The sequence below is a fragment of the Microtus pennsylvanicus genome, chromosome 2, assembly GCF_037038515.1.
Source record: "Microtus pennsylvanicus isolate mMicPen1 chromosome 2, mMicPen1.hap1, whole genome shotgun sequence".
Lineage (NCBI taxonomy): Eukaryota > Metazoa > Chordata > Mammalia > Rodentia > Cricetidae > Microtus > Microtus pennsylvanicus.
The window spans coordinates 28,948,815-28,966,487 of record NC_134580.1 but is presented as its reverse complement, the minus strand read 5'-3'; the positions used below and the strand labels follow the sequence as shown (position 1 = coordinate 28,966,487).

The 17,673-nt window shown below is 43.7% G+C and overlaps 1 protein-coding gene across 2 annotated transcripts in view; it reads right to left on the bottom strand.

The window, feature by feature from the left end:
• Dip2b (disco interacting protein 2 homolog B) overlaps positions 1 to 17,673 on the bottom strand; it is a 191,524-nt gene that overhangs the window by 81,324 nt on the left and 92,527 nt on the right. The window contains exons 4-5 of one of the 2 annotated variants that reach the window (XM_075960651.1): positions 12,335 to 12,460; positions 415 to 627 (exon numbers count right to left, since the gene is read on the bottom strand). In XM_075960651.1, the coding sequence (XP_075816766.1) occupies positions 415 to 627; positions 12,335 to 12,460 (339 nt within the window). The remainder of the gene's footprint in view (positions 1 to 414; positions 628 to 12,334; positions 12,461 to 17,673) is intronic. The other variant, XM_075960652.1, reaches the window with a different exon arrangement.

Here is a 17,673-nt window from a genome sequence, read left to right as displayed (position 1 = left end):
AACCCAGTCTTTAGCCAGAGACAAAAGGCCTTGCCGACAATGGCTTAGTGTGAATTTACTCAGATTAAATATGCTATGTTTTATGGAATATAGATGATATTTCTGAGAACTCTGAGGTTTAGCAGCTCTGGCATAAACCCATACTAAGACTGGGGTTATATTTTGCAGTTTCAGTATTGCTTACAGAAATAGATATGGCTTCAGGTGAGCAATATTTGTATCAATAATGTTGATGATACCTATTACCCCTACAACAATATATAGCTGGTGCTTCTTTCTCTGCCTCATCAACTGTTTTCTGTGATCATATATTTCAGGCCACATTGAAAACCTAACACAATCATAAACTGTTTCCAGGATACTGGGGTGCCATATGAAACATTGCGTGGGCTTCTTGGGTAGATCAACTCCTACCTATTCGGGTATTGGCAAATACATCAGCTAGAGACCCACTGGTTCCTTTGACCTCTCCGTGGGACAGCGTAGAAGATGCGGATGAAGAGGTGGACGATCCCTGCACTGAGCGGTTGATCCAGGACTCGGCATTCTGCAAGCTTTGTTGCAGGGCAGCAGAGAGCGCAGCCTGGCGTCTCAGAGAGCCCTCATCCTCAGAGGCCGAAGACGTGTCTGTGTGGAATTAGAGAAAAAGAGGTCTCGATCCTGCCTTGAGCACAGACTGTTCAGTTCTTGTTCATTGACTGCACAACCGATGTTGACACCAGTAAAACACCAGCATTCTCAAGTTAGATGATCAGGTGACATTTCTTAGATGTGGAAGAGAGATCTAGGGGACACAACTCACAAAACAGAATGCTGACCTCGGAAGACCACGGGAAACTTTAAAAAAAAATTTAATAATTTAATTAATTTGATAATTTAAGTAATTTTAATAATTTAATCAGTGTTTACATTCTTCTGGTTTGCTCACTCATTAGAGACCTTATAAGGGGTGGTCACATGGGTTTTTCTGGGTATCTGTCTCTGCTTAAAAGGAGAGGGCTAGTGGCGCACGCCTTTAATCCCAGCACTCGGGAGGCAGGGGCAGGCGGATCTCTGTGAGTTCGAGGCCAGCCTGGTCTACAAGAGCTAGTTCCAGGACAGGAACCAAAAGCTACAGAGAAACCCTGTCTCGAAAATCCAAATAAATAAATAAATTAATTAATTAAATAAAATAAAAGGAGAGGGCTATAGGAGACATGGATACTACTTCTGCTGAAAAGTAGGAAGAGAGCAGGGGGATGAGATCTCAAGTGGGGGCAAGAAACTGTCTTAGCCTGGAGGCACTGCCTGCTCTACTGGACAAGCTGGCTGGTCACAGGGTTAGGTGAGGTTTTCAAACATAACAGAGCCATGAGAATTCCCTTGACTGAGCTGGGTTCTAACTTCAGGAAGCAGGCCTAAATTAGAACAGTTTGCTAAAAACTCAAAGTGCAGACCCAGGGAAAACTTCTAAATGACACTGGGTGGCTCTAATTAGTGACCTGTGGGTTGAATGGACTCCTTCACTTTGCTCTTGTTTTTGCAGGACTAACAATGGAACCCACACATGCTGTATGAGCTAACTAGCAGAGCCCCAGTATCATTCAGTTTTTTTGGGGTTTGAGACAGGTTTCTCACTCTGTAGACCAAGCTGACCTCAAACTCAGAGATCCACCTACCTCTGCTTCTCCAGTGCTGGGATTAAAGGCACCACCACTGCCCAGTCATTTTTGTTTTGTTTTGTTTTTTTTTAATAAAAAAGTGTTACGCTCAGTTCTGCAGAAATTTTTTGTCTAATTCAGATGAATCAGTGGGTCCAGGACATGCAGTGATTCAAAGAGCCAGAGAAATAAACAAGAGGGTAGGAAAAAAAAAAAAACAAAACAACAACAACAACAACAAAAAAACAACTAACACTCCACAATGGGAATTTCAGCTTAAAAAAAAAAAGAAAACCAAACCAAACCATGGTAATCCAGAATTCAGAAACCTAATCTATAAACCAGAGAGCCCAAATAAAGCAATGGCCACTACCTTTGCTTCTTGTTGAGACTACCAGCGATGCATTACCTCACATTAAAGGAGACGCACAGTCCAAGAACTGTAATGGTTTTAATGTACTCTATGCTGAAATCTATGTCAGGTCCTAGGGATGCTGAGACATATGAATGCCTGTGAGATAGGACCTACGGTATGGTACTGGCCCAGGACTGGATTTTGAGTGCCTCAGTGTTAAGTGGAGTGGGTTATAAGGAGGTAGAAGATGGAGACATGGGGGGACAGACAGATGGAGACCCCAGAGAATTCAGTGATACAGCAAGGGCTCCCTGCAGGGAAAAGGTACACAATATAACAGGGTGTCAAAGGAAAACACAAGGACAATGGTGCTTAACAAAAGCAGTTCCTCATAATTTCTAGAAAATACTTGAAAATTTCAACTCTATCTTGAAAGGAAAACATTCTGTAAACAAGCAGAAAGTGGGGGGGCAGGGAGGCAGTGAGACTTGTGACCCTCACCATGAGAATTTAGCGTTTTGGGGTAACATCTCAGAATCCCACAAAGGCCTCTGGATTTATAAGCTGCCCCTACTGTGCCGTTTTAATTTGTGTAAGTCAAAAACCAGAATCAATCAATTTTTATTGGTAGTAAAACCCATATTTTCATTATTGGATTTGTGGAAAACTGACTGCATTATGTTTCTGTATTTGATCAATTATGTAATTAGGTGTAGTGTTTCAATTCAATTACCTGCTGTGCCTGTCAGCCCTCCTCAGGGTGTTTAATGGCTATTAGCTATGGAACAGCTTAGGCTAGGGCAAAATGTGGATGGCTTTGGGGTCTGTCTTCCATGTGAACTCTGAGGACTCACAAGTTTACTTGTAACTCGAGGTTAAATGATTCATTGTGAAGCCTCACCCATTCAACAAATAAATATGCCTAAGCATGTGGTGGAGTTTCTTTTGTATTTTAATAAAGAGACTGGCTGGGCAGTAGTGGCGCACGCCTTTAATCCCAGCACTTAGGAGACAGAGACAGGTGGATCTCTGTGAGTTCGAGGCCAGGCTGGTCTACAAGAGCTAGTTCCAGGACAGGCTCCAAAGCTACAGAGAAATCTTGTCTCGAAAAAACAAACAAACAAACAAAGACTGCCTGAAGATCAGAGAGTAAAGCAGCCCCACTGGTCAGCCTTACAGACCAGGCAGTGGTAACACACACCTTTAATCCCAGGAGCCACACTAGTTGCCATAAAAACCGGCCACTACATGCCTTTAAAGACACTAGAAAACGGGAGGAGGCAGCTCTCAGTTACAGTCTCATTCTGAGATTCCTGGAGACAGAATTGCCATTTCGGACTGAGATCAGGTAAGAGTCAGTGGCTGGCTGTTTTGCTTTTCTGACCTTCAGGTTGAACCCCAATTTCTGTCTCTAAGTTTTTATTAATCTTGCTTCATGAGCACTGTACCTGTGAGGGAGAATGAGATGCTGGGTGAGGAGGGCTTGGAGCCTTGTGGAGCTCATACTCCTTTGCCCTGCAGGGGAAGCAGGGATTGGCAGAGAGGCACAGCAATAACATCAGGTACAGCAAGTGAGAAAGGACAGTAGGTACAGAAAACAAGCATATTTGAAGAAATTAACACAACAGAACCCAGCTGAAGCACACAAAGAAACCGAAAGAGGTGAGGGCACAACCAGGGAGCCTAAGGACATGAGAGGAAATATGCCTACCTGAGGCCACTGTGGGCCAGCACACGGCCCTCTCAGGCCCTAGAGGACTGATGAAAAGGTGTCTTTGTCTCTGCTCTGCCACAGTGTCTGATATTTTCCCTTAGTAACAGTTTAAATGAGGCACTAAGACACGGCTCAGTCAAGAGCACTTACTTCTGTGTCAGAGGACCTGAGCTCAGATCACAGCAGCCTTGTCAAGTGGGTTACAAACACCTGCAGCTCCAACTCCAAGGGAGACCGCACTATCTGACCCCTGGGCATTCAACACAACAGCATACCCAAGGTAAAAAAATAAATCTTTTCTTTTTAAAGACAGAATAACTTAAACAACCTGTTCCTTTAGGATGAAAGCAGGGAACAGAGAAAGGGCTCAGCAGTCAAGAGCACTTGTTCTCAACTCCTCCAGCGGAACCAGTTTGATCCCAGTACCAATCTGGTAGCTCACAAATGCTGGTAACTCCCATTCCCGGGACTTTAGTGCCCTTCTCTGGCTTCTGTGAATGCATAGATATACATGCAGACAAAACACCTATACACATAAAATAAAACTAATAAATGAGAGCCAAGAGAACAGACCCCTGAGGGTTGGTAGAAAAAAAGAAAACCTTCTGCTCTGAGGGTCACAGCACCCAAGGGCGTGGCTGCTGCAGGTTACGTGCACGGGGAATTAACTCCCAGGGATGTGCAATGCTTAGTGCTGCTCTGGGACAGCTGCACTTTCTTTCTTTTCTCCTTTTTGAGCCAAGCTTTGCTATGCAGCTGCAGCTGGATCTGTACTAGAGTCTCCCCAAGCCTGTCTCTTGGGGGTGGGTCCATAGGCAGTGGCCTCCTCACTTGCCTGAGCCTACAACTTCACAAAAAAGAGAGGAAGAGAAAGGGCTCTTTTAAATATTATTATTTTGTAGTGTTAAAAAAAATGTCTACCAGGAATATTTGTAAAAAAAAAAAAAACTGGCAAGATTTAAAAAAAAGGGGGGGGGGGTTGGGGAAGTTTTTGTAAAATGTATGTATTTGTTGGAGAGTGTACCATGGAGAACAATGTGCAGGAGTTAGTCCTCTCTTTCCGCTATGGGTCCTGGGTATGGAATTCAGGTCGTCAGGCTTGGCGTACTGTGGTTATCTGCTAAAACCATTTTGTTTGACTGAGGTTTTTGAGACAGGGTCTTGTTTTGTAGTCCTGGAAAGCTTGGCCTTTAACTCGTAACAATCAGCCATTTTGCCTCATGAGCGCTGGGATTACAGTCATGAGTTACTACCTAGAGCTCAAAACGTTTTGCTGCTGTTGTTTGGTTCTAGGGGCTGAACCTAAGACTTCATTCATGCTAGGCCAATACACTACTGCTAAATTATACCCCCAGGCCAGAAAACAATCTTTAAAGCCTGGCTTTCTCTTTGTGCTGTGATTTAACACAGCACCATTTGATACTGTTCACCAGAAGCCTATCATTTATTTCAGTGGTTTTCACATGGGGTCACAACCCCAGTAGTGAATATCAGACTCAATTATGATTCATAACAGTTAGCAAAATTATAGTTATGAAGTAGCAACAAGAGGATTTTATGGTTGGGGGTCACCACGACATAAAGAACTGTATTAAATAGTTGCAGCATTGAGAAAGTTGAGAACCACTGCTCTATTTGGGTTTTTTGGGGTTTGGTTTGTTTTTTCAAGACAGGGTTTCTCTGTTGTAGCCCTGGTTGTCCTGGAACTAGCTCTTGTAGACCAGGCTGGCCTCAAACTCACAGAGATCTGCCTGTCTCTGCCTCCTGAATGCTGAGATTAAAGGTGTACACCACCACCTGGTTAAAAAAAACTAATTTTAAAAGACTTATAAAGATGACAATGACACCTAAAGCACCTGACACCTGAAAGTCAACGACACACACTGAGGAACAGCAATATGAGCTGACCAGTTCCTGGAGAATAGTTACTATCAGAGCTGGAGATGGCTCGGCAGTTGAGAGCACTGGCTGCTCTTCCAGAGGACCCTGGTTCAGTTCCCAGCACCCACATGGCAGCTCACAACTGTCTGTAACTCCAGTTCCAGAAGATCACATGGTGTATACATATACATACAGGTAAAACCTTCAGGTGCACAAAATAAAAAATCTTTTTAAAAAAAGAAAAACAAAGGAAAACACATTCTGCCATTCAGCAATATGCCAAGCTTAGGTCTAGACACTGGCTTAGACAAGAGAGTAACAATCCCCCGAGGCTACAGGTGACACCCACAACCCTACAACCACTCAGAATAACACGTCACCTCAACTGGGCATGGAAGAGCAAGTGCTTCCGAGAACAGAGGAACAAACTTGCCAATGGAACAGTTAAGGCTTGATCTGGCGGAGGAGAAAGTGGATGGGGCTCTGCCACACAGAAAAGTCGTTTCTCCTGCCTGGATGACCGGCAACTTCAGCACGTACAAGAATACTTTGAGGAGAGATGGCTTTACATAGGCAAGGGGAGATTTAAAACTTGAGAAGACGAATCTTTACAGAATAAGAAGGGGGTCTAGGAGGAGGCAGTGTACAGCATAGGAAAGGCTGGTTAGTTCTGGGCATCCAGAGAGCTCAGAGTTTCAAGGTGCTTGCTGCTCACCAGACAAGCTGAGTGTTTGACTCCCTGGACTCACATGGAGCAAGGAGAGAACTGGCTCCTGCAGGCTGTTCTCAGACCTCAACACATACCTTCCACACACAAATCAACAAATAAATGCAATTTTTATTTTTTTAAAAAAGATTCGTTCTGAAGATAGGGGCTGAGTCTATTTTAGGTTACAATTTCTGAACTATTTAAACTAACACTAAGCCCATAAGCGTGGACATTCATTCGCTATGCAGCTCTTAGAGAGACCGAAAACTACAAGAGAATTTATTTATTTATTTATTTATTTATTTATTTATTTATTTATTTATTTATTTATTTATTTTGGTTTTTCAAGACAGGGTTTCTCTGTAGCTTTGGTTCCTGTCCTGGAACTAGCTCTTGTAGACCAGGCTAGCCTCGAACTCCCAGAGATCCGCCTGCCTCTGCCTCCCGAGTGCTGGGATTAAAGGCGTGCGCCACCACCACCCGGCTTAATTTTTAATTTTATTATTTTTTATTTTTCAAGACAGGGTTTCTCTATGAAGTCCTAACTGTCCTGGAACTCACGTTGCAGCACAGGCTGGCCTCGAACTCCCCCCCACACACACACACATCACTAAAGAGTTTTTCTGGGAACTTCCCACATCTATTGAAAGTCTGCTTAGAAAACAAATGCTATATATATCCTGGGAGACAAGATACCATTTATGTTGTTTTGTTTTGGTTCTTTGAGACAGGGACTCATGCAGGCCAGACTGGCCTTAACTGGCTAAGTAAATCAGAAAGACCTTGAACTCCTCTGATCCCCACACCTCTACTTCCCAGGTGCTGGAATTACAGGCCTGCATTGTGACACCCAGGTTACAGCCCATTTGAATACTAGATTGAATATCTAACAACCCTTAGTGCTCTGAGTTTTCAGGAAAGCAGATATTCAACACAAAACAATCCAGAAGAAGAGGCAAATATGTTAAGTAGCTTAAGGAATGACCTTTTGAATCAGTTCACTCTGGGAACTGCTATATGACTTAATGGGTAAGGGTGCTTGTCACCAAGCCTGACAACTCAAATTCAACCCCGAGCCCACATGGTAGAAGGTGTGAAGGAACATACACACACGCACACACGCGCGTACGTGCGTGAGTGTGCCCATACTAACTAGTGAACTAATCAACTGTTCTGCACTTGGCTCTAGTTATGACACAACAATCAGATCTTAGACGTCTTCAACCTACTTGTTGCTTCCTTTTTATTCTTCTATGTGGGAAGGGCTCCAGGGACCAAAACCAGGGCCTTGTACAAACTGCATATGAAGTCAGCTCGTGTCTCCTCAAGTGTCTCTTCTTTACCAGCTCCCAAAGACAATCGACCTTGACACCATCTATGGATAAGTTCATTTTCCTTTTTTCTTTCTTTTTTTAAAAATTTATTTTTATTTTATTTGCATTGGTGTTTTGCTACATGTATGTCCTCATGAGGATGTCAGATCTTAGACAGTTGTGAGCTGCCATGCGGGTGCTAGAACTTGAATTCAGGTCCTCTGGAAGAGCAGTCAGTGCTCTTAACTACTGAGCCATCTCTCCAGCCCCTAAGTTAATTTTCCTAGTTCAGTCCTGTGCCCGCATGCCCTCTATCTCTACTTCCCTCTGAACAGTACATGAAATGTATAAATAGCACTAAGTATGAGATTGCTTTCATTAGCAAATCATAATTTTACAAAAAGCTATTGAAGAACACACATGTAACCTGATGGCATGGTGGTTTTGTATTCCACGTTGGCCTAAGAAACACCAAATGCTCCTAAAGGAGCTCCTCAAGCACATGTGACTACAGCTTACCGCCTGTGGACAATGAAAGGACGCTGCCAAACAAGCCAGACCCAGCACTGGGCTGGAGTCTAACCACTGTTAACTGCGTGGTTTTAAGTTAGTTATAATCCTTGGGCAATTCTGCAAGCTGGTAGTCTTTAAGACTTCTCTTTTTCACCAATCTTTTTCATTTGGGGTGCGGGTAGGGTCTATGTACCCCAAGCTGACTTAGAATGTAACTAAAGAGGACCTTGCACCTTCTGCATATGGGATTATAGGTTTGTGCTACCAAACCTGTCGTGTGGTTCTAGGGATTGAACCCAGGACTTCCTGTATGCTGAGCCTCATCCCCAGCCTCTGTATTCCCTTTCAAGTAACATTTAACTGACTGGAAGGTATTTTGGTCTGTAGCTCTCCAGAGGCAATGGCTATTTAATGTATACTATTCTAGTACTGTGCATACGTGGGCAGCTGTTAAGTAAAGGGATTTCCTACCTGTGACACTCAGGAACTAAACTGAGTCTGATCGCTACTATTTTACAATGAGCAAGTCACTCAGCGACTGTGAACGTTGGTTGTCACATGGCTATAGAACATCTGCTCTTCCTACTTACTTAGGAGAAACACAAGTCGGGCAGGGCAGTCTTTGTCATGTGAAAGTTCTTGGCACAGTATAAGAAAAAATAATTCTATAAAGCATCCTTGAGGTAGATGGAAAACTAACAATATCCCAAATGTGTTCCAAGACATCATTTCAATATACAGACATATAGGGAGAGAGACTAACAGTGTGTAAAGGCTTGAAAACAGAACTAGGGAGAGGAAATTACCCTTGTCTTCCACCCCGAGATAATTATCACTGCCAAGCAAGACCCTATTCAGACCCCACACATCTACACAAAACATGCCTCCACTAGAGCCAGTCCTGGGGTCACGGTGCTGGAGTTTATCTGGTCACCTGGCCACTCTTGCAGGAGCAAACAATAAGCTCCCACCGCCACAGAAAAAGCTCAGAAGCAGGAACGAGTAAATAAATTACTGTGGCTGGCATTGCTTTCCTATATGAGTGGGCAATGGTGCTACACCAAGAACCTCCACAGAGAAAGCTGAGGCCATTGCTGCATGACATCAGTAAATGATTTCAGCACGTAAGAGAACTGGGCAATAGTAACTCAAGCAGCCTAAAAGATGGGGAAGGGCACAGCATTCAAACTAGGATTCATGACACACTTAGAGAACCTAGACTTTCAAACCCACGGCAGGTTAGTGTATGCTGGCTGACATCTTTACCTGAGAGCTATTCATGAAAGAAGACAGATCATTTCCCACACCATTTACCACTGCTTCCGAACTAAATGCTGCCGTAAGAGAAATAAAAATCTCAGGTTTCCTCCTTAAGCCCTCTGGATCAGGTAGCTCTAATTTTCATCAGGTTGGGAATCCAGGCGGCTGGACACCTCCCAAAGGGAAAGCAGCAGAGTGGTCAGTGTCCCAGAGTGAGATCCACACAACACAGCTCATGAAGAGGAAGAACCTTCAAACCTGAGTGTGCAGTGACAGCTCAGTGTACAAAGAGCAAAGGCCAAACTATTGTGAAACGGGCTCATGTGGCACACTGTGGGGTAAATTGGTTTTTTGTGTGTGTGCATGAGGTGGGGTGTACGTGGAGTGGTGCCCTTGCAGGGTGAGCCTGGGAGGCCAGAGGCCGACACCAGAAGTCTTCCTCAATACATTTCCACAGCATTTTTCAGGCAGGGCTGTTTCAGCTAGCTGACCGGCTGGTCAGTGAACTCCAGTAACCACCTGCATCCTCCCCATGCACTGCTGGGGTGGATATGACGGGGCTGGATGATCCAAACTCCACGGAGCCATCTCTCCAGCTGCCCACCTTTTGATCATTTTTATTATAACTGGCCAGAAGCTGATTTCAAAAACACTGAGTGATGATGAGCAATCCTGTAATCTCTCTTCCTCCTTCCCACTCCTAGAATACAGCCTCTTAACTTGGGTACTTGGGGCTAGCAAAAGTAGATAAGTCATATAAAACTGATATCTGAATTAGAGGTCACAGGTCCTGGGACACGCTGTCAGTGTCTTAAACTGCAACATGGCAAGATTAGCCGATGCTCTTTAGTTTTGTTTTTTGAGACAGGGTTTCTCTGGTAACCCTGGCCATCCTGGAACTTTCCCTGTAGCAAGCTGGTCTCGAACTCAGAGATTAACCTGCCCCTGACCCCCGCCAAGTGCTGGGCCTGGACTACCACCACCCAGCAAGAATGGCAAACTCCACTGCTAACATGAAAGATGCTGGCAGATTCCTAATGACACGGCCTCCTGCCTGCCCTCTCTGGAGCAGAGTACTTGTACTTAGTATGTGCAGAATCGCTGGATGAAAACACCAGGGTCTACCTCCCGGGGCTGTGTGAGGCTGCTCGAGAGGAGCCTCAACATCTCCTCTTGGGAAAAATTTCCTACTTGCAACATAGATGTCCCTAATAGCATATGGAAGTGTTTCAATTCCTACTCAGAAACCTCTAGAACAGAAGGTAAATGGAGAAAAAGCCTATTCACCCCCTCTGCTGATTTTGGGCCTTAGGAGAGAGAACCATGTCGTTGTTATGAAATTATTAACATGTGTAACGTGGTCAAGAACATTATGCTTCATCTTGAAGGTTCCACAGAGAGAGAGAATGCATGTTTAGAGTTCAGAGGCTTGCAGTGGGCCGATGGCGAAGGACTATGGTTCCATTCAGCAGTGGACAGCTGTGACTTCTTTCGAGGGCCACTGAGCTCCCTTCTGGCAGTGATGCTTAAGAAAGGGTTGATAAAAGGCCCTCCCTGATCCTGTGGGGCACTCTCACTTTTAACCCACAGCCATGAGAGTAGCCATTTACTCTGGACCCACACCGCCTTGACGGGGCCAGGAGAGGGCTGCTTCTAACAAGTGTATGTTGTGTTGTTCCCCACCCTTTGCCATTTACTGAAACTGAACCTTCAGCCATGCTGCAGGGGATCTGCCAACATGGATGGCTTCGAGACTGAGAGCCCCCTTTGTGCCCGAGGACCCAACTTGAACACCATACAAACGTGGAAGGGAACCCATCCAAGATTCCGAATGCGTGGGTCTGAAGTGTGCACCACAATGGACACAAAGTGCCGCACTGTGTTAGTCTGCTGAGGCATCCTGTGTTACAGTTACATTTTGAGAAACACTTGAAGCCACAGAGCTATTTCTCTTTCAAACATATTGACACCACAAATGTGAAGGGAAAAAAAGCACACACAGCTAATGAGCCCACAGCAAACCCAAGTGCTCTGAGAAATTAGTCAAAACCTAGGAGAAAACTGTTGACGTGAGCCTGAATCCATAAGCATAGCTCAGCGTGGCAGCTGTGAACGAGAAACCAACCACACAGTGCAGCCCTTCAGGGAGGCTATCCAAATCCATGGTGTTGAGGGGAGGGCTAAGAGCACTTGCTGCTCTTACAGGACCCAGGTTTAGTTCCCAGCACCTGCAACAGTTTGTGACTCTGGTTCTAGGGTACCTGTTACCTTCTTCTGGCCTCCAAGAGCACAAGGCACATACACAGTGTGCATACATACATGTAAGCAAAACACTAATATACATAAAATAAACAAATCATTAAAGAATATTATCTGGTATTTGATCTAAGAAAAAATAAGGTTTTCATAAATTTGATGAAACATTCTGAACAGGAAAGAAATTTGAGAACTGTCTAGTTGGTCCTAGGATCTAAAGTTCTAACTCCTAAATTCACAATGGAAAAAGACCTCACTGTTAAAAAGGAAAACTTTAAAGATACAAACATATTAAAGGATATTTATTTTTTTCAGATCTATTTCAAATTTGTATTAATGACCTCCTAAAATTTTTAGTGAAACAAAACTCTATTCCACGTCTACTCCTATGTTGGCTGTTGAACTAAGATGAAGCATCAACTGAGGATGGGTTAATATCTGTGACACAAAGCAGCCATATCGTCCTCACAGAAGGGCCTGGCCCGTGCTGCTGGTGACATGAGTGTGGGCGTCGCAGGCCAGTCAACGCTGGGATTCAGAAGGAAGCTGTGCTGTGCAGAAAGTGGCAACAGAGAGCACTGCACAGGTTCACGGGATGATGTGTGCTGAGCTCCAGGTCCACCTCAGAGAGAAAAAGGTACATGTCCAAACATCCAGAGAGTAACTGTCAGAGAAAGGTTCCGATAAACCTACCGGGAGGAGTGCAAGCATCCGCAGGAGACTGGACAAATGTGGACCGCCTTTTGGTGGGCATGGGCAAAGCCATTTTTTGTTCTTTGTGCTTTGCCAGAGCAGCCTGAACCGCTTCTGTGTGGATATCTGAAAAGATAACATATGGATTTATTTGCACTTGTGCTGGATGATAACATCTGAGGAATGAACTATTGACCGGTATTTAGATTGTTAAAAATGCCAAGGGGGAGGTTTAGGTGGTTTTATTTATCTTTTGATTCAGATCAATTAAGATAAAAAATCAAAGCTAGAAACAAAAGGAGTCAAGGGCAATTTCATAGAGCACAGTGAAGACTGAGTGCACAACTTTGGAAGCAGCAAAGGGCTGACTAGAGGGGGCATGAGTCCAGCAAGCACCTGTGCCCAGAGGGAGTCCAGCCTCTACGTGGACTGGAGTTAATTCTAAGGAAATAATTAGTGTTCTACAAGGAAAATTTTGAATTAGAGCACTTCCAACAAAAGTAGCCTAGGGTACTCTTAGCTGTCAAAAAGAACTCCCTCAGGTCTATGCCACAGGCACAGAAGGGATGATTCTGGTCTAAAGGTCACAAGGGCACATGTTACTCATTTTGCAGCCTGCACATGGCTCTGGCCTCTTGCACTTGTCGTAGGAACCTCAAAATTAGCATATTCCAAACAGAATTCTGGCTTCTTCACCCCACTACAAAATAAATAAGTAAATATATAAATAAATAAAAAGCAACAACAAAAAAAACCCGATTGTTCTGCACACAGCATGATGCATTCTGTCACTGCTTTGTAAACGAGCCTCTTTACAAGGCATTGAACTTGGACCTCTGGCCTGCATACGTACACACACACAAGCACACACCCACTCACACCAACACAAACATGTGTATACAAACATGTATACGGCCCCCTCACACACACAGGACTGAAGGGAAATAAAGATGCTCTTACAGATCCTGCTGAGGTGGAGCAAATCCAAGGTTTCCCCACTTGACAGTTTCTCCTGCCCAGGAATGGCTCCACACACATCCTCTCGCTTCTCTGTCATTTTTTGTTGTTGTTTTGAGACAGGGTTTCTCTGTAGCTTTGGAGCCTGTCCTGGAACCAGTTCCTGTAGACCAGGCTGGCCTTGATCTCACAGAGATCTACCTGCCTCTGACTCTTAAGTGCTTGGATTAAAGGGTGCATGCACCACCATTGCCCAGCTTCTCTGCTCTTAAGTGTGACCTCAGATGAGCTCGTCCAGTCATATCCATGTCTGAGGAAATCTAACTCAGAGTCAGAAAGTGTAGGTCCCAGGGCTGATGGGAGCTAAGGACAATGACCCAGAAAGGGGAGTCTGAACTTCAAGTCAGATCCCTAGAATTCACTCCCTTCCTAGGGGTTTCTCAGCCATTTCCTTCTGTGACCTGTACCAGCTACTTAAGGGAACCTGAGTTGGCAGCTGCTCCTGCAACCAAAACAGCCCTGACTGACACAAATAAACGGCTCTGCATCCTGACTTTAAAGGGCTCCACAGCACTTCGCGGAGTTAACAGGTTACAACTTCGGCAACCCTTTAATATCAAATATTAGGTTGTTTCTATTTTTCTTACTACTGTCCACAATAAGAATAATTCAACATTTCGCTTTAGAACACATCTAATTATCTCCTTAGCATTAGCTCCAAGCAAAGGGGTGAAATCAACGAATATCCACTTCTTATTAATACTTCCTTAGAATAATAATTTTTCTCTTACATAGCCACTGTTCAGTTATCAAAATCTGGACGTGTAGCCAGGTGTGCTCTAGGAAACCTTTAAATTCCAGCACTCAGGAGGCAGCAGCAAATGGATCTTAAATTAGAAGTAAACTAGAAGTCAGGCAGGGCTACACAGTGAGACCTTGGTTTTTTTGTTTTGTTTTTTAAAATCTGTAACTTTAACATTGATGCGCCCATCCTGCTGTCTGACTCACAACCTAGCTGTCCCAATAATGCCGTAGTTTCTCACCAGCTTTTCCTGATCTAGACACATATTCCTTTTGGGTATCCTGATCCTTTAGCCTCTGATAGTCTGGGACAGTGTCTTAGTCTTCCTGTCTGTCACAACAGTGTCGCACAGCCTATTTGTATAAAACGTCCCCAATGTTTGCGGCTTTGATATGTTCTTATTAGATCCAGGTATATACTCTACAGGGACACCACAAAGAATGCGCCATTCTAAAAACATGGTATCAAGATATACCTGTCTATTATTGGTGACAGTACCTTCGAATATTCAGTTAAATGTTGTCTGTTAAATTAATCCACGTGGTTCGTCTTCTTTGTTTTTTGTCTGTTTGTTTCTTCCCCGACACACACTCTACTTGCTCTGCAGACCAAGCTGACCTTGAACAAAAATCCACCTGTCTCTGCCTCGCAAGTGCTGGGATTAAGGCCTGACCACTGATGAGTCTTAACTGCATCATGCATGACCCTGGGTGAGATATTTATTACTTAGGGAATCAACACATTCACTGGTTCCCCATCTACTCTGGGACTCTCCTGGTGTCAGCGTTTGTTGGCAAATTACTGGCATCCTGGCTCTTGGATACTTTTCATTTTGGTAGTTATGGTTTCCTGACACAGTGTGTCACCTAGTACCTTCCCTGTCCAGGCCTGGTCCTGCACAGCTCTCTCAGGAGCTCCTGTCAATGGCAGATATGCAGCCTTCAGGAACCAGGATCCTGAACTAGCGGCTCTTGGTATTACTGGGCCTTTCAGGGTCGACGGAACACAAACACAAGTATCTGTGCACATATCTATTTCTATCTATATGTGCATTAAAAATGAGTCCCTGATACTTTGATTTCATTCAGCCCAAAAAATTCCTTCTAATGTCCCCCTTTCCATTTGTAACTTCCTTTTAACAATGTCCCCAATATTTTATTCACTCACTGAATCTATATTATGCTACATAAACAGCTACTTCAAAATTGTTATATCAATTGTAACAAATCTACTAACTTGAGTTCAGTACCTGTTTCTAGTTGTCTGGTCTTTAGACTGGGAGCGTTTATGTGAAGAAAGCACTGTAATCAAATCTGTTCAGGCCAGTTCTCAGGCTGCACGCCTGCTGAGCACAGCTTTATTCATGTTTCAAAAGCCCATGCCATTCCCAGTTAGCTCTCTGTCTTGGGGTTTTACCTCAAGATGTGAGCCCTCAACTTCTGCTCCAACGCCATGGGGGTGGGGAACTCATCCCCCGAAACTGCAAGTCCTGTCAAATGTTTTCTTCTCTAAGTAATCATGTAGAGATCAGAACCTGTCCATTCTTTCCACCATGTGAGTCTCAGGAAGTGAACTCAAGCCATCAGGCTGGGCAGCAAGTGCCTTTAACCCACTGAGGTAAAATAAACCTTCAAGTCATTTGTTCATCTTCCCCACCAACTTCCAGTTTTATTTTCCCTATTTTTTTTCATATATTAGGGATATGAGATACAAATTGCCAAGAGGCAAATTTATACTGCTTTCCTACCACCACACAAAAAAAAAACCTTATGTGCCTTTTATTGCATCAGAAAGTCTTTCTATATATAAAGTCCAAGTGATAAAAGTGTTGGCTGGTTTCCTTTGGTATGTGTACCCTTCTATGGTTCAAATCTCTAATCCAGAGAGGTGAAGTGGGAGGTAGCGTATGCTCCAGGCTATCTCCCAGCTGTGTGAACGCCAGTATTTCAACAGAACCTGCGTGTCCTGGTGAGCTGCAACACCAGCTGCACAGCACACAAAAAAGACTCTCAGAAGCACAATGGTGGAGAGCTGAACTTGCTGTCTTATTGTAATAGTCTGCCAACAGGCATGTGTGCCATACAAACTACTATAATTATTATCACATAGCTAATATCTACCTATTTCTCACATTTTTCTGTGTTTTCTAAGCCATTCTTTGCATTCCCAAATAAATCTCAAAAGTAAATTCTCTGGGCCTGCAAACCCTTTGCAAACACCAGCTCTATGTACTAAGAGGGGCAGGAGATAGAATTTCAGTCCTGTATTTCACATTATCTGCTTTTACATTTTTCACATTATCTGTCATTTTCTTTTGCACAGAGTAAACGGATATTTATCCTTCAGAATGGCTTGGACAGCATCAGCATGAAGCCTGCCTCAGCAACAGGCACCTCCCGCTTCTTTCAGATGCTGCCTTTGTACCCTGGACTGTGTGAAGGACTCTTGTGTTTCCATCTATGCTTCCCCAGGATGTCATGCTGTGCTCAGACCACAGAAAGTGCTGCCAGGAGAGTTCCATCGCTCCTGGCTGAACTCAGGGGTATTAATACAGAAAGACATGACCTGGAGCCCCTGTGTCAGTCACTTTACGCAAACAGAACAGATTTGGACAAAGATAGAGAAGCTCTCCTCTAGATGAAAGAGGGAGGCATGCTGCATTTCCACAGCATCAACTCAGAAGAAGCCACACTGATGGTGAGGACCCATGGTAAGACATGACTGTCACAGCTGAGCTTGCTGTCCTGTTACAATTATACCACTCAGAGGTTTTATGGATCATTTTGTCAACAATAAGAAAACTGAGCAGAGGGAATTGCTCAATGGCCAAGCACTTGTCTGGGATGTGTGAGGTCTCTAGTCCAATCCTACTTCAATCCCTAGAATCACCAAAAGAAACAAAGAAGTAATCATATATTACAAAAACAATCTAAACACATAAAGCACTAATTAAGAATGTTGCAAGAAACACCAGCTCAATAGTAGGGTACATTTTTGTCTCAAATTTCTATACCTATGAGCACTAACTAATGCTCAGTCTCCTCCATACTAGGATTATGGAGTATACTACCTACCAAGTCCAGTTTAGGCTATTACTTTTAAAAGCATAATACCAACTTACTTACTTTGGGTTCTGAAATAGGATACTTTTATGTAGCATGTATATTTATTTCATATTATTTTAGTGTTCCCTAAGTCCACTCAAATCAAGAATTCCATATCTTATTGAAATTTTCACACTATCTTACAAAAGAGACAAATTAAAGCATTTTTTTACATTTTATTTATTTATGTATTGAGTGCTCTATCTGCATGTACACCTTTAGGCCAGAAGAGGGCACCAGATCTCACTATAGATGGTTGTGAGCCACCATGTGATTACTGGGAATTGAACTCAGGACCTCTAGAAAAGCAGTCAGTGCTCTTAACCATTGACTCTCCAGCCCCCAAATTAAAATATTTTTAAAAGGGTCCTTATATTAGAAGAAATATGATTCATCACTGCCTTGGAAAGTAAGTACGCAGTTCCAATGAAATAAGGTGTTTCTCAATGACAGAACAGTAGCAAAGCCAGTGCTCT